Source organism: Falco cherrug, chromosome 1 (genome assembly GCF_023634085.1).
Source record: "Falco cherrug isolate bFalChe1 chromosome 1, bFalChe1.pri, whole genome shotgun sequence".
In the NCBI taxonomy this organism is placed as follows: domain Eukaryota; kingdom Metazoa; phylum Chordata; class Aves; order Falconiformes; family Falconidae; genus Falco; species Falco cherrug.
Window position 1 is genome coordinate 73,462,317 of NC_073697.1, and position 27,664 is coordinate 73,489,980.

A 27,664-nucleotide genomic window follows, 5' to 3' on the forward strand; every position below is an offset into this window, starting at 1 on the left:
TTTCTAGTGTCTGTACCAGCTTTGCCAGTGGCTGTACTGTGAACTGATGCAAAAGTCAATCCATTTGTGCAGCTGTAGCATAAGATCAATGTACTTGGCAGCATTGCAGAGATACCCTTCATAAGGATGGCAGACCTCACGTAGCAGATGGACTGATTCTACATTTAACAACCTTTTATGACTACAAAAAATCTTGGACAAATGGAGGTTAATATATTCTGATAGGATTGGAGCGTGCCTGCGGATGACATATTTCTAGAAGTTCACAAATGAAAACTCAAGTAGATGTTGCAACAAAACCCACTGGTGGTCAGGGCTGACTCAGCCTCACCCTGTAAAAGGAGATTAACATGTCACGCTCTTGTGCTCCAGTATGGCCAGTTCAATCCACAGCTGAATGATTTTTGGTTTAGTAGGGATCTCACCAGATTTTGCAGGAAAGTAACTTACAGCCTCCACTTCAAGGAGTTTTTATCTGGCCCAAGCAACTGGAAAAATCTGGACAAGGGCAAATCCAGCGTCTCTTGGTTTTGCCACCATCCATATACAAATTTCTAGCAGTTTACTAGAGCAAGTGTGCACTGTCTGAATTTCTATGAATCATATACATTTCCTTTAATCCCAAATATTTTTGTGATCTTGCCTGACAGACATGATCAAAACTTGATTTTAAAATCATTTGTTTCCTTTGTTATCCTTGGGAGGTTCAGTGGAAACTACTAGTTTAGTAATGCAGAGCAGGACTGCCACAACCCCACTGCAGCATGAAGGTATGTCCAAAGATGAACTCAAAACCTATTAGGTAAAGTCTATTGTAATTTGTTTTGTAAATAAATTACTGGGTTTCATTATCAGACAATTTAAAGAAGAAAAACACAGAGTGGCATTTATGCAAAGCTAGTTCAAAAGTCCTAGCTTTCTTCTGTCATTTAAACCAAATTCCATTTTTTCAGCCCTCCAATGTATTAGACTTCCAAGATGATGGCTTCAGTGCCATCATTTTTTATTAGCATCAGTGAAAGCCAACAACAGAGATCAGCCCTACCTTTTAAAATTGACTTATTCTCTTTTATACCCTCGTATAGTGATTGAACAATAGTTGTATTACATTGGATTTTTGCTGTAACATTTTGTAATGTCATTTTAGCATTGTTGCTTTCTATTTCACCCATTTTAAAAATGCATCCTGAACAGTAATGCAGTTATAGCAAATAACTTCATTTCTGTAAATATATGTAACGGCATCATAAAGTATGTGGAATTACAATACTTAATGATGAAAAGTTCCTTATTAAATTAGATTAAGAAAATGAAAAACACATTTCTTTATGTGTTTTCAGGTGGCAGAATACTATGTGAAGGACCTTAACCTGGTTTCCTCTTGCTAGAACTGGTCAAGCAATTTCCTATGAATGATTTATTTTAAGGAATCTAGCCCTTTCTTGAATCATAAATTGATCATGATTTCTAAAATAAATCAGTTAACCAAAATTGCTGGATGAACTGACTTCACAAACATGCTGAATGATGCATTCATGTGAATTATTTACACTGAATGGGGTTGTTTTTTTTAAAATTTTCAAATCTGTGTATTTTGCTGCTTGATCTCTGTGAGCAGCCAGGTAAGGTTACATGGACCTGCTTCCTCTCCCTGACTGGAATCAATCCAATTACCAATTATTTCTACTTTCTGCGTTCTATTTTTCTGATGTTCAGCTAAATGCACTCAGCTACTGCAGATGAAAATTCAAACAAACCAACCTTTCGTAACTTTAGTATTTTGAACAGAGAACTGCATACTTACGGCTGGGATACAGTCCATTGAAAAGCAAAATACATTGGAAGAGGAATAAGGAAAAAAATACACGAAAAGGTAGAGACCAAACTGTAATTCAGCAAACTCTTCACACAGACCACTGAAATAAATGTCCCTAATGTCTAATTTCCTTCCCTGATTTTGCATATGGATCCACAGGGGCAACAGCTTTGCCTACACTCCTTGCTGTGCCAAGGCCAAGGGGGGTCTTGCCTGCGCGGACTTGACTGTGCACCCCGGTTTGTTGGCTCAAAGCTTTTATTTACAACTTCCTGGTTTAAAATTTGATTGGCAGCATTTGACCTGCAGCAAACCTTTCTGTCAGAGCCATGGACAGGTCAGGAGAAAGAAAACTTGAATGTCAAAGCATTGATAAAAACTCGGTTAAAGCTTGTTTTTGGTATCATATTTGTAGTCATTAGAATAAATGTTCTGCACAGAAGGAATACATTACTGTTTAGCATAAAGTGACATTTTGTAATAAATATGCATCTTACTTTCCTGAAATAATAACTTTGGATGTTTCAGTCTTTGAGTAAGAAATAATAGAGTTAAAATGAAGCTCTTCCACAATAAAGTCTACAGCATTACCAGGCACTTTCTATATACTTGTTTTAGACATGGGCCCAGAGGAATTAATCTGTGCATTTCTAGTGAGGCTGTAGTGGTTGTAGCTGTCAGGGAAATGCAGTAAACATCTATTACCAAGCACAAGATTCATTATAGCTCTCGTTTTTCTTCTCTTCCACAGAAAATCACTACTCAAGGGGAAAGTCTGAGGGGAAAATGTATGCATTTTCATAGGCAAACAGAGAAGGGAAAAGAGTGCCTTCAGGAAGTGGCTCCAAAGTCTCTAGGCTTGAGAGAGGAGAGAGGAGGACTGGCAGAAGAGGGGATGGATTCTGTTTCAGAGAGGACTGGCACAGCTCTGAGAGCTACTGAGCAATGACCAGCTGGGATGCCACCTTGGCCATTACAGCAGTTAATTAGCAGAAGTCAGTTTTTCTGTCCGCCGCAAGAACAGACCTGGAGACACCAGGAAGACCATAGCTCCCATCTTCAACCAGCTCACAGAGACAGAGGAAGGCATAAAGCAAAATGGTCACAACCAGCATTGCTCCAGCTTTACTGTCTCAAGGGCATCCTGGGATGAAGTATGGAGCCATGCACTGCTATGAGGTGCCCCAGGGCACCTGCTGCCCACGTGGGCTGCTGGAAACACATCCTCTCAGAGAAGAACAACCAAGTTCCTTGTGTTTTCTCTAAATTATTGTATTATTTCTATCACTCTGACAGGTAGGAGCACCAAATGCAGACCAAGAACTTGACATGGCAGATGTTATGCAAAAAAACCCCCCAAAAAACAAAGCAAAAAAAGCAAGAATCCCTCACAATTAATTCAATTGGAAGCACTCATTAGGAATGCTTCTAAATCGTAAGCATAATCCCTTCCTTTCCATGACTACTAGAGGGACACTGGCATGGGAAATAAATGACAGCTTTCTTAAAGCGTAGACCAAAATGATGGAGTTTCTCTCAACAGAGAAAACTACTGCAGGTTTTCCATGCCCAGCACGAGTCACAGCACCCACTTGCCAGCTTGGCTTTTCTTCTCAGCAGTTATGTTAATTGTCAGAAAATGGGACTTAAAAAAACCCCAGAACTTTATTTAAATGGGACTCTAAGAACTTTTTCCTGACAGAACAAATCGAGTTTAGTCAGATTTTCACCAGCCACTCATCCTATTGCTTCATTTTAAGGAATTATAAAACTTCCCATTTTATTTCTTCTTTAGGGTGCAGAAAAAAGATGTGTGGGCAAAAACCAGATAGATAGTACATAGTACTTGGAAACCAGACAACATCTACAGTAATAGGATCACTACAAACTAATAGGTTTGGCCGACAGGAGGGACAGATCATCTCTGAAAAATGAACTCTAATTAATTTTCTCAGAGGCAGTACTTTAAATAAGTAACCTGGCCTTTTTTTTTCAGTGCTAAAAAACAACGGTGACCCTGAGAAACAAAAAGCCCTGGTGAACAGGGCTGTTTTGCCACAGAAAGCACAACTTCTGCCTTTTCAGCAGGTGAGCTCGGGGGGCTCGGTCGTGCTGGAGTCGGTTCAGAAATAATTACCAGCTCCATCCCTGTGCCTTTAACCTTTGAGACTGCCACACTACAAGGAAAAATGATTCGCTCTCAACTTCTGAATGCAAACTGAAGTCTACACACAAAAAGCTTCCAGGACTGATAAATTACAGTTCCCTTCACATAAAGACGATGTGTCAGTGTTTGAAATGCTATGGTGTGTTGCACATAAAAAGCAAGAAAATAAGATCAGCAGGCCAGATGCTGTCCTGTACACTGGGGTAAATCCTAAGGTATTTCTGTGAGCTCTATTAGCCTGTACTTATGCTATGGTATCTAAACTAAGGAAGGCTTAGTCTACAGGAAAAGAAGTCTCCTGCTTCCAGAGCAGCTGTTCTCCAGCTTAAATCTTTGTAATTTCTGGGAGAAATAAAAACCGTAAAAAAACCCCTGAGGACACATAAATATAACTTTTTGTGCCTCATTTTGTTTTGTTCCTCTGCTCATCTTTCCTTTTCAACTTACATTAAAATAATATTACTTCCTTACCAGGAGAGGGAGCCCGGAGCCGCTCCCTGAGCTCTGGGACTGCTCGATCAAATCCTTCAGGGACTCTCCCGGGGGAATGTAGGTCTCATCCTGCTCCAGCCCAATGCTGTAGTGCGGCCTCGTCTCTTGGCGTTTGTATCTGCCGTTTCACATGAAAGTGAAATTAGCTTTGAATACAATGAACACATATGCAATGAATAACGCACATCATCCTTCACCATTGCTTCATTTGTAGACTCACATCTTCTTCTGCTTCCCCGAGGAATATGCTGGACTTACTGCTCAAAATGTTCTATTTTATTTTTAGCAACCGTTTTCAGCATCAAAACTCTCACTATAAAACTCAAAGACCGTGCAATTTGGTGTAAGCTTGTAAAGAAACCAAATATTTTTCTTTCAGAAACTTAAAATATGTTTGAAACACAGACCAAGCAAATACCCAGTTTTATTTTACTGACTGCAGTGGATCTTTTAGGAGCCAGAGGAGGTAAGGTCATGGAATCTGGGACTATTTAAAAAACATGTCAAATTATTTAAACATAATGTATGTAGATTATGGTAACATTCTAGATACATTTACTTACATTCCTCTATCCCTCTCTTTTTTACGATCAGTTCTTCACCACATAAACACACTTAGAAGCCTCAGGTTTATTTACCCTATATAAAATTTTTCCTGTGGCCTTCTCAGACTCAGTAAGGAGTAATCTGTGCTTCTACCTGAATGACTTTCTAGGATGTTGGGCAAAAGATGCTATATGAAATACATCACACCTGTGGCTAGCATGAATAAAATGCACGTTTTTCCTCATCATAAAATTACAGTTTCTCACTTCTTTTCCTTAAGGTTCACTTCAGTTTTTTCAAATTCCTAAGTCTGTGAAAACATAAATGTTGGGAGGATCATTAACAAGCTGGTAAAGTATTCCTTATTTACCTGAAGTAGCAGAATATGATGATAAGCACCAGAAGTATACTGCAAACAGTCACTGAGATCAGCAGGGCCTTGTGGTGAATGTTTCCTTCAGCAAAGTCTGGGGTTAAAAACAAGGAAGGTGGAAAATTTGGAAAGGGAGGTGGTACAAAGTCACTATCAAAAGACACACATGCCTTAAAAAGTACAGCAAGCACAAGATCATTTCCTTTCTTTTCTACCGAAGTCCTGTACAAAATACCCCTGGTTTCCCCAGACATTTTGTGCCCTTCCTTTTGACTGCCACTGACCAGGGCAGAACCAGCACCTCTAAAAGCGTATTTGATTTTTCAGCCCTAACTCAGGCAAAACAGCGCCTTGATTTGCAATTCCCTGTTTGGCTCTAAATGAAAAATCAATTAAGACCCATAACTCTGCATCTTAATCTAAGTGACCAGCCAGGACATAGAAAAAAAGCCTCTATCTTAAATCACTCTTCTTAAGTAGCATCCTATCAAGCCGTTAATATATAAAAAAAATAATGAATAATTGCATTTATCCCAGGAGGGGGGGAAACAGCAGACCATCCAACCCCCAAGAAAGCAGGCCACAAGAGGCTTTGAAAGTATATTTCCATCACTGCAGAATAATCCATCTCTTGGATCCTGTTTTAAACACCTGAGCAGGAATTTTTTCCTCCATTCGCTCTATAGCAGCCCTGCGTGCCAGCAAATCCTTCCTATGCTTCTGGGCAAAACTACCCTTCCAGCAGCTATTCTGCAAAACACTTTGAAAATTAAATATATTAAATAACTTGTAGAAAATGCCGTCATGTAAAAACTATGAAAACGTTTCAGTCAATCCTTGCATGGGAGGCCCATATTCTCCTTTACAGTACACCATTAATCTCCAAATTTGTATTCTCAACTCTGGCAAGCAAGTCTGACATTCATGCATGCTCCCCTGCTGAAAAACCAAGAAACCTACCACTATTCTTTTTTAACCTCCCCTGCCCCCCAAACTCTCAAAATTATGGTATTTCAGAATGTAAATGCACATACTGCCCTCCCAAAATTGCTATCTGGTATAACGCAAATGAGGACTATGTTTTCTGAAGCCCTTCCAGCCTTGCTGTCCTGCATCTTTCATGCTAATGCCCAACACAGCATAAAACACAAGAAATCTATCCGTATCGACTCATCCTGGAACGGCACTATTACATTTCAGATTTACAAGGGTAATGAGACAAGCAGATTCCTAAGAGACTCTTGGTTTACTGTCCGGCTCTTTTATTTTAAAGGTCCCAACTCTCCTTCTGTTTTTTGCCCCAAACTATTTTTTTCCTTCCCCTTTCCGCTACAAACAGAGATTACCTACCAGCACGCCTTTTGATCACACTGGTCATGTTTTAACCCCCCATTACCTGCTCCAGGAGCATTAACGATGTAAACATTCAAGACATGGCCAATGCCTTTGAAAGGGGACACTGACACGATGTCTATCAGGAAAACACCGGAGCCCATCATTCTCCCTGCCACAGCAGATTTCTACCTGGCCTGCCACTCCGAGTGGGCTGTGAGCCGAAACTGAGAGCCCCCTGGGGAACCCTGACCGCTCGGCAGGGCTAAGGGCTCCAGTTCATGCTTCCTAAGCAGCCTGTTTCAGCCAGCCATTTCCCTCTAAAACATGTGGTTTGTAACAGTTTAAAATGTCACGGCCCATCAGCAGAGGAGAGGATAAACAGAGCACGCAGACCATACAGAGGGATTTTACACCTACGAGAAACCTGGGTATCTGTCCGCAGCTATAGTTTTCCCACTTCACAGAATAAGTCACCCTGGAAGATGGGCTTTTGGGCTCAGCAGTACCAAAGGCTGATGTCAGATGCAGAGGGAGCCATACAGATCCCTTACTCATACTTCTGAACACTAGGCATTGAAGCCATGGCAGTCTGCGCATTTACATACACACGCAATATGTTGCAAAAATTATTGAACTTGTAAAGCGTCCACACTGTTCCTGCTGCCTGCGTGTGTGTCCTCATATGTTCATTTGGGAGAGGGATGATAAAGGTGCTGAAATCTTGAATGAAATTCCAAGCATTTTTAGGGTTTAAGTGATCCAAACCCTGTTCTCAATGTTTCTAACGGGCTTCTCCTATTCAGAAAAGTAAATAAATGCAGTTTGAGTTGCCCATAGGCCAGAAGGCATTTTGGAAGAGCCGTGTAGCTCTCAAACAAACTTTGGACTCTAACACAGCAAAATTTTTCGGTACCTAAATGCAACTATGTGAAGCAAGTGCAAGGAAAGCGTGCAAGACAGAAAGGAACATGCCTTGACCTCTGTGCCGGGAGTGGCTGATGCGCACTGCAGCAGCAGCGATGCTTATGCTCTTGCAGCAGGTGATGTCCCCCATGCTGGCAGTGTCAGCTAACATAGCTTTAGCAGTGGTTTGCTGTGCACTGCATGGGATGTAACTGGCTCTCACAGGAGAGGAGAATAACTTCCATATGTCTTTATATTTATTTGGCTATGTACGATGAGAGGTAAAACTGACGATAAGTGAGCAATGGTTTCACCTTTCAAATACTTTCTGCATTTTCGAAGCATTTCGGCAGAATTTCATTTGTTTGCTTACTGGAGGACTTTATAAACCCGCTGGTGCACAAACAACACAAGATTAGAAGCACACCCCCATTCCTACACCAGCAATGTTTGTTCTGCTGAAAAAAGCCAGGCTGGTGCTGCTGGAGACCAGCTCCTTTCTCCTCCTACAGCCCATGCTGTTCTCATAGAGCAGCAGGACAAACCAACCTCTCCCTGCATCATCTTTGGCACCTCCTTGACCAGGCAGAGGGATGGGGCAGCTCAGCTGTGAGTCTGCTTGATCACTGGCTCCTGGGCTCTGTGGTGAAGACTGTCATGGGTACCAGTCAGTGCCAGTTTGCATGATGGAGATACTCTGTCCTTTAAAAAGTCCAGTGCTGTGCTTTTTAATGTTAGGTTACTTGGCAACTGCAACGTGCCAAGCAGCAGGGTTATGAGAATAAGCAGTAGCTTCCATGGAGGCAGCAGTGAGCGATTACCAGGAGCATGGTGGGGGCAGCACAAAACAAACATGCAGTAGATTTAGGAAGCTTTTTCACGTACTTTGGCTGGCCCAGCAAACAGCACATTAACAGTTTTATATCGTATGAACACAGTTGTGCGTGCTGGTGTCAGTGGTGAGCAGCACAGAAAGGGAGAGATGGCAACAAAAGGAGGGTCTTCGATGATACCAAGCTGCTTCTCAGTTATTTTCCCATGTTTTTCCCCTCCTCCACCATTTGCTCCCCTCACTCTGCCATCCGCAGGACCTTGCTGAGCAGTGCATTGAAAATGCCACCCAGCAGGTTCAAGGGAGAAGTCAGCATATCAAAGGGAGAGGAGGTTCTCCTCCCTCCCCAGGTCCCTCCAGTTCACAATGTTACGGTTATCCAAGTAAAAACTGCAGTGAAATCTGAGGCGTGGAGACTGTGTGCACACACCAAACCCCATCATTCCTCCAATCATTCCCTTGCCCATTCATCATGAGCTCTACAGGCAGGGAGCCAGACACGGTGGCACCACCACTTCTGCTTATATAGGCTCTAAATCAGTAAAGACATATTTCTCCTTTTGACTGGTCTCAGCCTGTGCTTTTGCTGGGATTTCCAGGAATATCTTTTATTGTTTAAAGCAGAGGTGTTGTATGAGACCCAATTATGACTCTCATTTCCTTAGTAAGACAGATGTACAGCTGGGATCAGGACTTCATGGTTTCTCTGGGGTATTTTCTCCTGCTAGTTCTGTACTGAGATGAGCTCAAAACTTAGGCTTAGCTGTTGTTTCTTCCATCTTGCTTAACAAGCCTTGCTTTGACCAGTGCTAATTCTTCTGGCTCCCACTTTTGTGCATATGGTCCTCCTTTCTTTTTGTGGGGGTGGGAGGGGGTGGCGTGGGGGGTAAAACCCACTTTCCAGCACATGCCAGGTCTGGAAAAGCACTTTGAGAAACACAAGTTGCTTGCCTTTGTAGATGTTACCTTGGTGCATAGGTTAATTTGCAGTTCAACAACCTCTGACCTGCAGCTGGATGCTCTCCTTAGACTCTGTTTCCCATGAGATATGACCCCAGACATAAGTTCATCAGAAGCCAAATTTCTGTTTGCTTTTTTCAGTGCTGAGGAAGATACATATTTTTCATGGAAACCTGGAGGTCAGAGGGTTGTTCCTAGAAGCTTGCTTTTAAGTTTATCTTCTCTTTCTTGGTACTTGCAATTTATGTTAAATTTAATATACAATTCTAACAGTACTTAGTCAATCACAGCCTAATCTAAATGTTTCCAATAGAAACAGTGATCACAGCCATAGTACTGGGCACTGGCAGCAGCGTGTATTTGCACCTGGTTGCAGTGAGGATCTACAGTGTAAACTATGTTTTTTCTCTGAGCTTTCATACCAGGGTGCTGCACTGACAAATTCAAACAGGCCTAAAAATAGACACCAAGAATGGCCTATGTACTTAAGGCTTTAATAACAGTGCTGACTTCAGCCCTGTCCAGCCACATTTAATAAACCAGCTCCTGAAATGTATTTCCACAATATACTATCAGGATACTGGTAGTGCGAGAGTTTATTTCAAACAAAAGCCTTCCGAATATGTGGAATGAATATATCACCTTCTGTTTGTCATGCTAAAATAGACAACTTTGCACAGAGCAGCTAGAATCCTGTTCCACCTCTCTGAAATTTTTCTTTCAACAAATATTCCCTCTGCTGTTTAATGGGTCTGCCACCATGGCACCCAAGTGATGCTTTATTTACCCCATATGCACACAGAGCAAAACCAACATCGATCCGAACAACTTCTGCCACTACAAAAAGCTTGTTTTATTGCTTTCTGTATAAACAGCAGATAGTATTGCCAAATAACTACAATCTTAACAAGGCAGATGTTTAGTGCTAGGCGTTGGTTCAGTATTCTTAAGTAGTTTTAATGTAGAATAAACTCAGCCAGCAGCAAGAAGAAATCAAGGCAGTGTTTTCCAAACTGAAATGATATTTATTGATATACTAAGTAAGTGTGAACAAATACTGACTTGTTCTTGGAGCTTCTCTCTCAGTCCAAAGAACTTTTTAAAATGAAAAAAACCAAACAGTAGTACATAACTCTTATGTTGGAAGCCAGAATTTTATGAGGTTTCGCTGACTTATTGGCTTGCTAGTAAACAGTGAAATATTTACATACTACTCTCCATAGGCCTGATTCTGCAGCCCATCTGTGCAGAATTTCATAGGTGTGAAGGGAACAGCTTACATGAGGGAATGCTTTCTCTGAGCATGCCTCTGCATAGGTATCTGATGTTTGTGTAATTAAGACTGCACCTACACACTGATCTGGATTTTAAACTCAGAACGCCACGTTACAAAATCTCCTGCAACCCTGAACTGACTCTCGCAGGCAAAACTCCATGCTGACCACCACAAATCTTGCCAATGCCAAGAGTTTATCATGGATGAATTCATACTTACTTAGGAATACATTTCTACAGAACGTGTTCTGCAACATCCATCCTAAATAGTGTTACCAGCTTTCAGAAAGTGAAGTTCAAACAAACGAACGAAAAAGCTAAAACCTTGCCCCAGAATCTACTAAGTTAATACATGTTAATTTGTTCTCAAATAAAAAACAAAAAAAAAATAATCAGTGCATGAGTTCTTATTTTACATTCTATTTACAGCTACATTTTTCAAGCAGAAGATCTGCTTTAGTGGCTAGTTATTGTCCTAGTGCTGGATTATCAGGTCTTTTAAAAAAGAAAAGCTTAATGGACTTCAGTCAACTTGAACTGAATGATTAACCACTGGAGACCCGGTCCCAGATGGGAATTATGAACAACATCGATGCGTGTTGCAGGGACTAGAAAGAGGATTCAATTGTACTATCGGGCTAAAACCACACACAGCATGAGACATCCTCTGCCATGACTGACCTGAGTCTCTGGGATGATGTCTGAGAGCCAGCAGGTCAGTGCTAGGACAATATTGTGTGACTGCTGCACCTGGTACTCACTGCGTGTATGCAACTTGGAGTAACAGCAAGTGTCAGCAACCGCGGGACAAGGCACCGCTCCCCACATGACCTATAGGAATTCTGTGATACTATTTAATGCAATTCATCTCTCTAATCAGGTGCAGCTGAAGGGGAGTGCATGGGTTTTGGCTTTGTCCCATCCTAAGGCACAAAGAGCAACAACAGGAAAAGATCAGTTTGGGACTGGATTTGCTTTGCCTTACCTCGATTTTTCAGGGGTGGCAGCGTAGGGTGAAGGTGTTTGTTACAGTAATCCTGGCCTGTGCAACATTCAATAGATCTTCTTTGGTGTGGAATAGGAGTGTCCTGCAACAATTTGGCAGAAAGCAAATTAATTATCTGTGTTGTAAACACACACCGTCATTCTGGCACTTGAGAAAGATGCACTTGCTAACTGGACCGCAGTCGGTTACCGATTTCTAGGACATGTGGAGTAAGGATTTCTGCCACAGAGCATTTCCAGCAACATTTCATCTAGGTAATTAAAAGATTAATTCACCCCTAATGTATTTCTGCTGGTGCCCTAGTGCTGCAGAAGGGACTGATTCACTCTGTTGGTGCACGACAGAACTGTGAAGGTCACATAAGTCCATCAGTTAGACTTACATTACAAAAATAAGTTAACGCGGGTATTCAAAACAATTTAGCCATAATAATACAGAAACTACTGTGTGGACTAATTTAGCTGCTGCTTCTGCTCTTTTGGGAAGCTGGGTAAAATACCTTCTATGGACCTTGACACTTAGACTGTTCCTGTACTTATGTAAAATAATTTAAGCAAATGTTAGGAAAGGCAAACACTTTAGAGCCACCTTGCTCCCTTGCCCATACCCCTTCCATTCCTGCAGTGAGATTTGCTCTCCATCAGGTGATCACTGTGCCTGAAGGGAATTTCTGGCACCAGAAATACTAAACCAAGGTGCAACTGCATGTAAGATATAAAGGTTGCTGCAGTCCATCAAATAACATCCTAACAAACTTTAGCTTCCATGGAGACTTCAGGAATTATGACTGCATTTCTCTAAATTCAAACTTCCCCTGAGAAGTGCAAAAACCAAAAACTTAAGTCATGGTTAGGAGCAGCTATAATATCACCATTCGGGGATATAAATGCACTCCCCTCAGCAATGAATGCGAAGTAACTATCCGCCAAATGAACAGAAGTGAAAAGTATGGGCATAATAATTGTAAAAGTTCACCGCACTTCAACTGAAAGCTACCAAAAGAAGCCAAGCGACACTGGCAGCAAATGCTTGCTTACCCGACACTGGAAGTCTGAGCCCTCTAATCCAAGACATCCCTTGGTAACTAAATGTCCACCGGACTCATCTTCCTCTATTATGGTGAAGCAGTAGCCATCAGTGCTGAGGGTTGGAAAGAAAGAATCAGGAGAAGGCTCTGAGGAGAAAAAAGTGCTGCTGAATATAGACTTAAACTTTGTTCCTTGCAAGGCAAATCTGCCATGAACAAACTGAGGCACTAATGCAGGCTGGAAGGCTCAGGCAGCCCAGAAAACCTCTCGCAATGCAGTCCAAGAGCCGACAGCACTGTGGACAAGCTCCTGCACACACAAGGGAGGCTCTGCCTGGGAGCTGACACACTTACCTTTCCAATATTTCACAGCTATGAACCCCACTAACAAACACGTCAATTCTCTGCCTAAGGTCATTCGTGTATCAAGACTTTGGAGATGTATATAAACACAAACATCAACGCTACAGCAGGTCTGCCTTGTGCGTTCAAACAAGGCGTGGATATTTGCACCAGGGTGGAGACCTGAAGAAAGTAACATTTTGAGACACTAAATGTAAAATATTATTAAGAGTGATTTGTGATTCCTGTTTTAACCATACCACAAACTGTGACGCTCTTGCCTATGAGTCCTTGAGTTATCATCAACCCTTTCATAACTGTTTACTTGGGTTATAAGGCTAAAGTGATCCATAATGCTTCCGTTTACAAGAACATGCACCAGGGAGGACAAGTATACTTACAGATGGCTAGATGGTGCTGGTGATAAATGTCCTTCCTCGATGAAGGTCAAATGCCTGAATACTATGGAACGAGGGGGAGGAGGGCACGAAAAGGGTACGTTTTACTGAGACTGCTGTATATTAATTTCTCAGCATGTCACGTGTGTAAGAAACACAAATTAGCTTCTTTGAAGGAAGATCATCCAAAACCAAAGAAAAACTCTTTAATATAAGACATTTAAGTCACATAAAAATAAAACATTCTGTTAATTTCTCCAGGAAAAGAACACTGGTTATGATTTGCAATGAGCATTTTTCAGAAGAGAAGAACCAAACTCAGTTAAAACAAGGAAATAAAAAGAAAAAAGGATTAGAAAATTTAAACATAGCAAAATTTCATATTATTTGCTCCTTGAATGAAAGAAAAGTCTGAGAGAGCAACAGCAGCAAAGGCAATGAAGATGTAAGAAACAAGAGGCACAGTTACACGTATAAGAGATTAACACAATTTGTAAGTATTAGCTACACGACAGAGAGATGCTGCATAGGATCATGTCAAACAGATGCTGTGGCATATTTTTATATTAGTGGTGCAGGGTCTAGCCACAGTAAGCTTATTACTTCAAATAATAATCTATCGTGGGCTACTGACTTTGGATTTGAAAAGTAAACAGTTGCATGTTACAAATTACTTTCCTGGAGAAGCAAGCGATGACTTCTACCCTTCTTTGACATTATGCATACAAGTAAGGCAAAGGAGACAGCAACCCCTCTGGGTACCAACCACCTTGATTTTATTCCTTAAGCTTAAAAGATAGGAACAATAGGATTGCCAAGACCAGAGACTTTAAGGAATCCATTAGAGTAGAATATTGTATTAGATTAGATTTTATTTGTTTGCATGGTGCCTTTGATCCAAAGTAATGAGTAAGTTTAACCCAGGGGACAGAGCAACAAACCAATAAATTGCAATCGAGTAAAACACAAAAATGAACTCCGTAGCTAACAGTTCCCAGCAAAAAACCCACACACAAACAAGGGAAAGCAGGGGAATGGAAATTGTTTGCAAATGGGAAAAAAGAAGCAGGAAAGTCACCCGTTTTATTTCCCTTTTTTTCTGACTTGCCATGGGACTCAGATTCTTAGCTCATTTCTGAGAATTAAATTCAGGCTCCTCAAGCATTTTAGTCCCTCTGAAAATTTTACTTCAAATTTAAAAAGATAAACATAATTAGATTGGATAGAGCAAAATTAAAAAGTTATAAAGTTCCAGCAATAAGGATAAATCACGTTCTTTACAGACAATGGTAATGAAGGAAAAGTGTGAGAATTAAAAATAGCAAAACTGAGCAAAATAAGCATTAGTACCACTTGTTTCTACCTCTAAGAAAAAAATAAAGACATTTTCATGCAACCTAAGAACTCATTATCTTACCGAAAATTTCTCAGGTGTGTGGGCAAGAGGTAGAAGTGACTCTTCTGAAGAGAAAGAAGTATCTCTACCTGCTTCCCCCCTCCTGCCCCCAACCTGTTCTCCAGGTTCACAGGATGTCAGAAGGACCACACACTGCAAGTAAAGGGCAGGGCATACTCCTGCCGGTTTATTGATGACCCTACCTCGTACCTGCCTATGGTAGAAATGAAACTGTTCCTACTATTAGAACAAGACAGAAATAAGTCAGGTAAGTCTGCATCGTCTCCGGGTTTATGTTTATTTTGGTGACTGCACAAATGGAAACGTATGTACATCATTGATACACGCAAAGCAAAACAAAAAATCTATTCTCTATTTCCAAGCAAAAATGTGTAGTACAGAATTATTATTTTCTTAAACTTTGTAATTTGAATTCTGTGTAATTTAATTCCGTGAATGGTGTGTAAAGAAGTAACTCAACCTGATGTTACTGAAAACATCCGGGTAAACATCCACTAAAGCATCATCTTATTAGAGTATGGTGCAGGAGAGAGATTAAATACATTTTGGGTGTGATCACTAATAAGCACAGATTTGGTATGTCACGTATTTGCCAAGAGTGAATTTTTACAGCCAAGTCAAATGCCAGGAAAACAGAGAGAGAGTTAATAGTGGAAACACTGACAGACACTGATGTAGAAGGTGTTGCTACAATTACAGATTACCAGAAAGAAAGAGGTGATCTTAGCTGAGACCTTTAACTAAATGTCAGAAGACAGGAACAGAGGCCAACAGCTTTGCAGCTGCTCACACAGATGTCCTCACTGGCCAACAGCCATTTCTCACAGAGGATGCGATACCTCAGCTACCAAAACTTGACTGCTGAAGATTTCCTGTCCTGCTCTGTGTGTGCATGATGCAGCCAGGGATGGCACTATATATAACTTGGAAAAGCAATGTCTTTCCCTCGTTCAGTGCCTATCACAAACAGATGGTTTAAATAACTTGATGAAAAGATCCCTTACCTTTGATTTTATTTGCAATTGAGTCCCTATGAGTATTATTATTATTGTCCACTCCTCCTTTTTATACTTCTGGTTTTGATACGGGAAGGAGCTACAGTATCTTTTCACCTCCATCCAAAGCAACGTGACAAGTTTCTGCACTGTTTTTAAAAATTCATCAAAAAATGTTAGATTACATTATGTAAAGAAACTGGGAAGTTCATATTCTTCTGTAAAGAGTGGCTGAAATAATCTAATTTGAAAATTGGCTGACTCCCAGTTTGCATCTAATTCATGTATGTACTTTGTCGCATCATTCACTTAAGGAAGATGAAGGCCAAATTTAGCAAAATACTGTCTTTGGACATCATCCATAAAACAAAAAGTCACTATGTATATGTGTTCAACACTGGCTAATTTTTCAGAAAAAAATAATATAGTTAGTGGCTGTCCATCAGGGAAGTAACGTAAAACCAAGTGAGAGGAGCATCACACAGTTGTTGAGCCAGATGTACCTTCAGATGTTTGCACAGCTACTCTGAAGGCAATGAGATACCTACAAGTGTAACAGAGCAAAGAGGCTGGCTTACAGCAGGCCACAGTTTCTGGCCATGCTAGTGTCCAAGATGGTGATGCTGGACCTACCATGCATGTTCTGCTGTGTATGGTACCTTTTGGCTCTCTGAGTGCTCAATGACCCTACACACGGAGAGAAAGGAGGGTACCCAACGCATCCTAGCAGAACATCTTCTCAGCTATCATACATAGGTCAATGAATTAATATTTTCTCTATAATACCTGCTCATACTATTCTCCCAGAACTAAGACATGGCCCACCAAATGTGTCTTGCATTCTCTTACTAAATCCCAAATCAGATCAAACAGTTCTTCCTGACATGCGGGGTCACAAGGCAGAAAACAAGCCGTAATGCCAACCTATGAGGGAAAGCCCTAGAAACTGTCTAGGCTTCATGCTGAGTGTATGAGATTTGACAGGTCTACAGACCTGACAGCAGAACGTGGAGTATGGCAATAGCACCAAGCACGGGTACTTCTGCATTTTCACCAGGGCTCTTTAGCGCCTTTCACTTATGTGCAAAATCCATCTCAGTAGATGTGAGAACTATCAAGAAGCAAATAGTCAAAATAAAGCTACTCATCTTCCTCTTTTCCCTTTTGCATTCATCCCTTTTATCTCCAAAATTTAAACAAAGACCAAATTTTTTCTTTTACTTGACCTCAAGATTACACTGCAGTTGAATCTGTATGATGTAGCTGCTTCTTTAATGCTGGGAGAGACTTAACATGGATATTTGCTGGTTTGGATTTTTTTTTTTTTTGTATAAATAAATTCAGTATCAAAGGGAAGTCTTAGGCATTCCAGCACTTTCTGCACACTGATGCCAAAGTACTCCCACATGCTAAAAAACTGAGAGTTAATGTAACATGTCTCAATACAGGGAGACTGGACTTGCATTACTATTTAGCTTAAGGTTTATATTGAATACCTAATGGGCGAGCCCTGAACAAAACTACAAATGAAGAATTTCTGGGGCACAGCTAAGAAGTGTGGGAGGGGGACTTTGTGTTTCAGTTTAAACACGATGTGAAGTCACCTGCTGAGCTGCGTATGAGACGTGGCCCTGGCAGGGGGGGCGAGGAAAGACTGGACCTTGCAAGAACTTGTCTCAGTTAACCTTTGGTTTTTTTGGTTTAATCATCAAAGGGGACTTAACTGCCTCTAGTACAGTCCTGTATAAAGGTTTACATTAAAAAATAAACATTAAAAAAACTGAAAGGCTGACTTCTAAGATCTCACCATGACTCCTTTATCAGAAAATGTTCAACTTTACCCTAAAAATTAAAGCTGCTTAAAAGAAAAGTGCCTTGGCCCACTGTTGAAATCTTCTTCCTTCTACATATCAAATTACAAAGAAAATTTAATCCTATCATCTGGAGAACAGGAGAAAGAAAATAGCATCGCTGAAGTGAATTATCACCTCTGGTAACACTGGAAAAGCAACTTCATTATTTTATTGCTTTAGATAACCAAAGCTACCTCGAGACACAGTTGGGCAGAAACACAATCAAGACCAGTAGGCAACACATCAGAAATTAAACTCTACCAGCCCAATCTTTAAAACTGTCAGCATTTATTTGTGAATAGAAAATAGAGTACAACAAGGCACCTAATCAGGCACTGCCTTTACTGCAATCCCATTACAGTCAAAGCCAATTAAATCTAACACTACTCTTTAAAATATGCAATTAATTTGGATTAGACACAACTGCCTGTGCATTCACCTTGTACAGGCAAAACTTGAAATAGAACAACAAAACAAGGTCCTGTTTGTGTTCAAAGCAGCTTTGAGCTTCTTTACTGAAAGCCTTTTATGAATCACACAGATGTTCAGAAAGAAGAATAAAGTTTCAACACGCTACAGGTTAACACACCCTTTACAAGCAGAGAGCATTGCGAACCTTCTGCAAAGATGTGAATTGTCAGGGCCCTGAGCACATTAATGAGCTTCAATTGCCCAGAGTGGTCCCACATGGGACCCTCCATCCAGGACCCTCCACCCATACACACCCCCTGCCCAAGGACTCCATTTAAGCTCAGGGCTGAGCATCAAGCCCCCTCTCCTCAAGTAATGGCACAGGACTGTCTGTCTCCAGCCTCCATCTCCTGCCTGGATTCAGACCACCACTAGCAACGTGAAGAGCCATCGAGAAGAGCTGTCTCTGCTTGTTGTGTTCAGGTATCGTTAGGGAAATGGGATCCTTCAGAGTGAGGATCAGCTCCTGCCTTGGCCCCTTTCACTGCTCCCTGACACTAACCCTCTCTTGATGAGATAACCCTATAATGAGTCTTCCACCATGTTCTCAGGGGTTGTCCCATTTTTTAAAGCACACTCTAACCTGAGCTACTGCTTTTCTGTTGATACAGAAAGCGATCTGCATTTTAAGCTGCAGTGTTATCCTTAGCTCCCTAAAGTATTATTTGACTTAAGCGGTGGAAGTATAAAGAAAGAGAAATTCTGTACAGGAACATAGCAGGCTGTTAGAGGATTTGATACAGATGTGGTTAAAGAATATAGACTTCTAAATTTCTAAAAATACAATTTAAATGGCCACCAGATGTCCTCCTTTTTATATAAACGTTCAGAATACTGGTACTATAGGCAGTATCTAGACTTGAATGGATAAATACCTGCGGTAGCAGACCAAAATCTTCAGGTGGGATGGCAGACTTCTTTTTATGAGAGATTTTTAATATTGATTGTGATAGGACTAGCCATTTTATTCTCAGAGTTTTAATTTAAACGCAGCTGGAAACACTTTCCCATTGAACTTTCAGAGCCCTCCCTGCTCCTGGGGACACAAAAGGCTACCCTGCTTCGGTGACAGTCTGGGTAGGGACAGTGCCTGAAGCTCTCCAAAGCCCGAGACCTGGCTATGGATGTGCTCAGTGAATTTCCCGAGTGTCAGGGCTCTGCCAGGCCCTCAGGTGCCCCAGCACACACTGGCTCATCCCTGCAGGGCTGACAGATCCCAGCTTTGCAGGTCCAAGCACAGCCCAAAGCTTAACAGACTTGATAGGGCTGATGAGAGGTTTGATTTTTTTTTTTTAAATACAACATTTAAAAGGCTTTTAATGGCTACATCTGAAGGAAGCAGATAATTAATGCAATAACTTTTAATCTGGAGCAGTTCATTTATTCTGCAATAGTGAGATCGATTCTGCCTGAACTTCAACATGGGGAAAATTGCTTTATAGTGAGGTTCAGTGAGAATTCCTGAATGCTTTAAAACTGTGCCAACACTTGTTTAAGCTAGGATGAAATATGAAAGTTACTGCCTGACTAGTAGGATGACCCCAAAACAGGGGAAACTAATAATCCCTGCTAAACTGGTTGGGTTTGGTCAAATCTTTTGAAACCTGGTCTCAACCCAGCCAGCTAATCAGAGGCCTAGTAACTAATCTTTTTGACCAGTAGATTTAGGACCTTCTTGTCTCTGTAGTGTCCCATTCAACTTTTCATAATCAATTCCAGCTTCGTAGCAGGCAATTCAAGAAGCAAATGATTACAGAGTAACAGTGAAGCAGATGTAGGGAAAAGGGTGTTGCGTCCTTTGTACCTCACTGCAGCTTTCACACCTAGGTGGAGGAGCCATAGCGATGATTACCATCCTGAAAAGGGTTATTGCTGACAAGCCATGAAGGCAAGGTACTTGATTTATTTTTTTTTGTTTTATATTAATCCAAATTCTACAGCAATTTTTCATTTACGCTGTTGCTCATTGGGCAAGTGGCAAGGTGGATACTGCTCAGTTGACAGCACAGGATAGGGAAGAGGAGTAGCTGTAATGCAAGTCTTTTGACTTTCCATTTTTCTGGACAGCAAAGTGATTAGCATTTGATGGTTAAATTCCAGTTTCAATTACTATTTTGATGTCTAAATTGGAAAAAATAATTCTACCACTCAAGTAAACATTCAAGCTTGAAATCTTCAGATTATGAAGACAAAAGGGGTTATAATTTTGTGGTTTATTACCACTTAACTGCCTATCCTTGGGCATTAACACCTAAAAACAAGTTTGGTATTTGATGCTGCAAGGGGGATTCTGAAGATAAATTCTTTAAAGTATCACAATGAGGAAAAATTAATAAATCCATTTTAATAGGCCATTTACTCATAGTACCTGGTAACATGAAAAATATTTAAGGTCAATGGTGCCTACGAAGCAATATGCAATAGCAGACCTACCCAGCTGGAGTATAAAACTTGTTCAATGGGTTCTTTGACATGGATCCCTTTGTGCTTCCTAATTCATGGATTTAAAAGTCATCTGCAACCTCCCTGTTACTGCGTGTGTGAGACAGCATGTGTGAATGCAGCGGCTTGTGCTGGGCAGGGACAGGAAAGGGCTGATTCATGCTGCAGGGGACCTGCAAATTGATATCTGGGTGGGTTTTTACAGCTTTTTAAACTTATTGCCACATGAGAGCAGTTGGGTCTAACTCCTGGCTAGAGCATGGGTTTGAAGGAAGAGGGCAGAAAGAGGAAATGGTATTTACAGCTGTCAGCAAAACTTACACTTGAGTGTGAAACTGCAAGCTGAGCAGAATTAAGTCAGGCTACAAGGCTCATAACCATACCAACATGTGAAACATGAAGAGCTCAGCCCTACTTTGCTGCAGCTAAAGCAAACTGTACATGCACCTCAAGCCAAGACAGAGGTGTTTGTATACTACCTTCATTCAACAGCAATAGTATGTGTCCAGCAAGAGCTGCTTTTGGGTGGGGGAACAGCAGCCTGGTCCCACCACAGGTACCCTCAGTCAACTCTGCTGTTCCAGGCAGTGTCAGTGCCAGTGCCACACAGACCAAAGCTGAGCCTTCAAGAGGACTGTGCTCAGCTGGATATGCCTCTCCCCTAGGTATGCAGAAGGACTTGAGGGAGCAGAATCCAATCATAGTACTCAAAACACAAAAACAAATAGAAGACTACAGCTAGTATAAGAAAATACGTAACACTTCAATCACTTTCCTTTTAGCATAAAAGCAAGAAAAAAAACAGTCTTGAGGACCTACAAAAGGCAGCTCAGCTATTGCAAGTACATACGCTGAGTAGTGTTCTTACAGATGGCATTCCATAGAGAGCAATTATGAATTTATAAGCATTTACTGATATTTCCATATATATCTCCATCAAGTCTCCTCTCATTAATTGCATGCACTTTTAAAAAAAATCTCCTACCTTGAGAATACTTCATATGTAATGAATTAATACAAGTATTATCTAAAACAGTAAAGATGCAAATACCCTAACATAAAAATATAAATATGTAGCTGATAGGCAAAACTTACATCTCATTTTTAGACACGAGGTGTAAACAACTCATTTACGTATTACTGCTTAAACAAAACTTGCAACACCCAACTTGGGACTGCTGAGCTTCCACAAATAGGTTTTCCCATGTTTTGCCACCAAATAAATCTCTCACAAACCTGCAGGTGCTGTTCACTGAGTCCTCAGGACAGTGGTGGTGGCACTGACAGGACAGCTTCTTCTGCGGAGGGGCAGGTGCTGTGCTCTCACCATCTTCTTTTCTGGTCTCCATGCTCAACTTGCCAGAGCTTCGCAAGGGCATGTTGTCTAGAAAATTTGCTATAAATATAAGGAGAGGGAAAAAGAAAAACAGTTCTAGGCTGGATTGCAAGACTTGGAATGAAGGCTTTAAAGTACTTTTACCCATCAAGATCTGAGAAAGTTACTTGAGCTGGGTGTTCACTGCAGAGTGGTTTTCTATAGAGCCTCTGAAACTGTCACCATGTTAGAAGCTCATTGGGCCTCAGTGGCATTAGATCTAAGGTGCTGACGTTCAGTTCTGCTGCTGCCAAAGACACATGTTGTTCTTTTCAGATTGCAGAGTACAGGTTTTTTCCTACTGCATTATGCAGGTAAAATCCTTGGTTACACTTTGCGCTTTCTTTGTCTTTATACTTGGCACATATCTACATCCACTGAACCCTATAAAAATGAGTGGGATTTATGGTACTCCAGGCAGAGCAGTACATGGGCATGCAATTTAACAAAGATTAAACAAAGTGATGTTATTTCAAGTTCAACAGCACTTTCTGTCACCGAATTGCATTAGTGGGAAAACAAGGAAAACCAGTCCATTTCTATAAAAAAATAATCTATAAACAAAGGAAAAGGCAAGAATGTATTTTAGAATGAACAATGCTGAAATATATGGAAGTGATGACTTCTAAAAATATCAGAGTACTGAATCTCTGGTTGGAGCTGGTGGAGTAGATCTAGAGATGTTGGTGATGGGCTAGGAGCTGTTTAAACAGCACCCTTCCCCCAGCTCTACTCATAAATATCAGCTTTCAGGGCCTGTGAATATTTTAAGCATCAAAGACAAAAATGAGATCAGCATGAAAAGCTTCAACTGGCAGTTTCTCACTTTCCTTTTGCTTCCCTGTAAGAAATCTTACTAAAGAGTCATTTACAAACAGCTGTCTCCAACAGACTAGTTGAAGAGCAGGCTTGAAATTCTTGATTTACTGTTAAGCCTTTAGAAACAATTGGCATTATTATTATTTTGATTGGCTCCTGAACTGCTGCTTTGGTGCTAATTAAAATCTTCCCCAAACCTCCATCATCAGGACTGATATATTGTGGAGCTGACAGAAAACTGAACCCTTTTCAGCTCCCTACAGGGAGATGGAGTGGACAAACAGGCAGAAGTGATGGGAACAAGTAGCTACACTTCAGGGCTTGGACGGTGAGCAACAATGGAGGCGAGAACAGGCTGAAGGGTCATGAAGAAGCGAAAGGCTGGAGGAACAGCAGGGTTGTTCAGCCAGCCCATGCCCTTAGGAGTAACAAAATCCAGCCTTGTGCTCCTGGGTGCGTGGCACCAGCCAGTGCCCTGAGCACAAGCATGCATGTCTTGCCTCCCAGCTGCACGCCCCTTCTCTCCTGGGCCAGCTCTGGCAGAAAAGCCCTGCAAATGGACAAGCACTGGCAGCAACTGGCAGACAGGCTTTATTTTTCTTCAGTGTAACAAGAAATGTGCAAGCTTGTCCCTAGCAAACTAGGGGAAAGCTGAAACGGGTTAGCTCTTCAGAAAGGTGGGGCTTTGCATGTAAGGACAGCTCATTTAAAAAGTGTTAGCTTATTGAACAATATTACCCTTCCAATCCTTGCACGTTCCTTGCATAAGTTATATTAACAATACTAAGGTGACACACATGGAAGACAGTCATTCACCATATCAGACTAATACAACTATGAAATACAAAATTCATATGGCTCGATCTTTGCTCAGTACCTATGTATTCTACCAGAGCTGACTGGATGTTTAATCAGCTCACCTCTTCTTAAAGTGAAACCAGAAAACTAGTTACAAAACATATACAAACTAGGGTTCTGTAACCCTTGTGCCCAGCTTCAAGATATTAATTGGATTCGTAACACAACTGGATGTTGATGTCCCAGACTGATTTTACTAACATGTGGCAAAATTAGAAATAAACTAATTAGTTCACTCAAGATGCACTGAATATCTGTGTACTCAAAAGGACAACTTAAGATGCAGCAGGTGCTAAAATAGAGAACAAAATGCACTGTTTCTTTATCATAATATAATTATGATACTTTAAAATGCAGCCTGTGTACATCTTATTATTAACAGATGTTTGCTCCCTAAGTCACAGGATTAGAGATTAAGTAAATTCTCTTTCAATCAGCAATTTTTGTCTGTATTACTTTGTTACCAACGAATGGGAAATATTCAGCTATTAATATTGCTGTCAAGGATTTGCAGAGTTCAAGCTCATGAGGCAACAAAGTGAACTTCAAGCTCATGAGGCAACTGAGTGAAAGTTTGCTCTGTGTATTGTTTCCATGACACTTCAAGTTATCTACAGTTTCAGCAGGGATCCTTCCTCAGCAAGGAGTCAAAAAATAAAAGTATTTTACACCTAGCACAAAAAGAAAGAAAGGTTTCATTACACATTTGAAAGTGCCTGAATGTTAAATTTAGACAACTAAATACCTTCATAATATATACAACTGCAGGGTCATTCCTTTTTTCAAAAAATGTATAAGGCAGTCATATTCCAATGAAATCTTTGCCCATCGTTCAGCAAGGATGTGATCATGAACAGCTTCTGCAGAACCTGACATAGCTTACATCCCTAGACCGGGTTGGTTGTAGTCATAGTTAAAATGGGACAGGTGGGAGATGCTGGATTAGAATCAGAAATCTGAAGTACCATCAAAGCATCACAGGTGGCTACTTAGATATGTACCTTAGTTTTTAAGAAAAATTAGGACAAATAGTCTAGCATTCAAATTTTTACTTTCCAAGAGCTTGAAACAGGGATGTAAACTAGGATTTTACTTTCAACTAATGCCCAGGGACAAAACTAGTGTAAAAGCATTGCAATTCTACATCAAATGAAATGAAATTAAAAGAGGTAGGAGTAAGATACTTTCAACCAGGCCCTTTCCTATCTTCTAAAAAAAACCCCCAATTCTTCTCACTCCATTCTCTTTTCTTTTCATGCCTTAAATTCCTGGCTGCTAGCTAATAAGTTGGGCAGATCTTTAGTCTCTAAAATTCAGATGTCCCACCCAGCAGATGACCGTGGAACACACAAGAACTCTTCTTTTTCCACTCGGAGTGGAGTTTTGACAAGCCCTTTTGACTTCTATGTCTGACTTTGGAGCAGACAGATTTTTCAGCAGTCCCTTCCCCAAAATGTAATATGTAGGAAAAAACCCAGAAGAGCTTTCAAGATTGGCAACAAGTTCCTCCTGATTTCAGGAGTAAAATTGCACAGTTTGGGATGGTGAACAGCCTACCCCTCTTGTATTTGCTGCTGTGCTGTAATTAGCACATGTTGGTCATGCAGCCCTGGCTCTGTCTAGGGTTTAGAAGCCCTTTGGGTTTTGAAATCTCTCCTGAGGAGCTATGTCCAAGTGCCCTGAAAGCAAGGGATTTCAGGCTATCTAAGTTTGTCTGCTTCTGTGCTGTAGCCTGCTCTCTTGCAGTGTGCTTGTGGCCAGCCTCCTGTCTCTGATGAACTGAGCACAGTTTGGGACAACTGCAGAAAAACAGGGATATCTGAAATATGGTTATAGTAGTCTGCTGAGAAACTTACCGACTGCATCAGGGAATTAATCAAAACAGTTGAAAGCCTGAAGGTTACCGTCAGCCTTGTATACCTCCTTCAAATTTAGTTGATTTTTTTTTTTTTCTCAGCTTACCCCTCCTTTTCCACTATAATTCACTAGCGTGTGCAAAGCACCTTCCACCATAAGCGCAGGCAGGTGGCCACCAGGGCTTTTATGTCTCTTTGGAGTACAGCTCCTGAGAATTTTTTTTCTGTAGGACTGGGACCACTCAGAATCGTGATGTGATGGCATCTGTTGTAATTCTCTACCTGAGAATGGGGCCTGTGTGCTCACAAGCAGCATGCTACTGTTTTTTCCAAATGCGTTTGTGTGTGTGTGTCTCCAAGCTTTGTTTCACCTGAGCTCCTTTACAGAAAGGCATGTCTACAAAGATTCTGAAGCCAGGAGAAGGAAAATAAAGTGCTGTAAAATGAAAGCATTATCCTTGATGACCATGAGAATGACTAATGTCTAGTTTAAACCCCTACTAACCTCCATGCCAACAAATGATTCTTCTTAGATATATTCTTCCATTTTGCTTCCCATCCCTCCTAGACTTCATGGTATTCTATAAGCACTAAACTTTCTCACTGAAATATGAACTTGCTCATGTGGCAAGCCCTTTCATGTTTTTTCAGGGTTTTTTGCTATCATTTTTTTTTAAATCAGAGAGAAGTGATCGCAGGACCCCACTCCACAATCACAGTCAAGTAACCATCAGGATGAATTATAGCTCGGTTTTAAATAATGCTGTTTAATGTTGGTTTGACAGGTCTGCAGACAGTGGTACCTCACAAAAGAAAAATTGCCTGTTTAAGCTTTTGCACTGACTTGTGTAGGTGCAAAACAAATTTGATCTAGAGAGCCCATCTCTTAGTGTACATTCAGTCCTCAAGGTCTCTGCCATGGCTGCCAATAAGCACTCCAGTCCCTGCCAACTGCAGCCACAGTTATGTGATTTGGACAGGAATTTCTCCACTAGAATCTGGGTAAAGCCCAATAACTCATTTCACACCGGCCCACAGCCACCAGCTGGTAATGACTTTTGGGCACTGCTCTGATTCAACAAGTCTGGTAATGCAGGAGGTGAAAAGCTCTGTATTCTATTACTCTGTATTCTGCAGTCCAAATATTAAGCCATCCTGTTCCCAGAGGATGAATAATTAGCAATGGTTATCTTAACAGTTTGATTTCTGTGCCACAGCTGTGTGATTTATGTACTGTATATGCCATGAAAAAGTAGATCTCCCATGACTTTGCATGGGTTTGTCAGGAGTAAAAGTCAGACTTGCTTCTTCCTGAAACAAATGCTAAGGGCCACAAACAAGTCTGTTCAGGCCAAAAAAAACCCCAAACCAACAAAAAAAACCCCAACAGTGTGCTGTGCTCACTCCTCTTTCTACATGTGGTATTTGAAGCCTCAGATTAATGCAGTACCATCCATTCACAACTTCCCAGGCCAGTAACAACAATGTGTGTCTAGCAACAACACCCACTGACGGAGGGCGATGCTTACTGCTTCAGAGAAGGTACACACCTAGGAAGCTTTGATCATCATGGAATGGCTGTTTCAACTGTTGCTTTGGACTGGAAATTAAGTATACTCATACAAAACTGTCAGAACAGTAATTAAAAAAAAAAAACAACAAACCCAAACCAAAACAAAAAACCCCACCCAAAGCTCGAAAGAAAATCACTCAATTTGATAAAGCCGTTGGATGGAAATTTTAAACCACAAGGTTACTTCATCTGTACCCTGCACTAGCCTACACAGTTAAGTATGCTTTTCCTCAAATCATACTTCTACTAAAATACGAAACTATCATGCAACACCCTGCTAGAGTTTCCTACGCTGTATCATAAACTACAGCCTGATGACTTCCCACCGGGCCAGGGTTATACCATTGACATGATTGTTTTAAGAGAAAGGGAAATAACTAACTGCTAACTCACTGTACTTTACAGTCATCAGATAAAAGAATTTCCATGGGATATTTTTTTGGCAAACAGTCAGCAATGAAAACACAGTGCAGTTCAAGAAGTTGAAATAAATTACACAACCCGATCTACTGTGTAAAATAGTCAAGAGGTAA

At 40.9% G+C, this 27,664-nt stretch overlaps 1 protein-coding gene across 2 annotated transcripts in view; it reads right to left on the reverse strand.

Annotated features, from left to right (window-relative positions):
• BMPR1B (bone morphogenetic protein receptor type 1B) overlaps nucleotides 1–27,664 on the reverse strand; it is a 253,263-nt gene that overhangs the window by 8,213 nt on the left and 217,386 nt on the right. For both annotated transcript variants that reach the window (XM_055713051.1, XM_055713058.1), the window contains 5 exons: nucleotides 21,887–22,046; nucleotides 12,743–12,845; nucleotides 11,685–11,787; nucleotides 5,392–5,488; nucleotides 4,455–4,593 (listed from right to left, as the gene is read on the reverse strand). In XM_055713051.1, coding sequence (XP_055569026.1) covers nucleotides 4,455–4,593; nucleotides 5,392–5,488; nucleotides 11,685–11,787; nucleotides 12,743–12,845; nucleotides 21,887–22,029 — 585 coding nt within the window. In that variant the 5' untranslated portion in view covers nucleotides 22,030–22,046. The remainder of the gene's footprint in view (nucleotides 1–4,454; nucleotides 4,594–5,391; nucleotides 5,489–11,684; nucleotides 11,788–12,742; nucleotides 12,846–21,886; nucleotides 22,047–27,664) is intronic.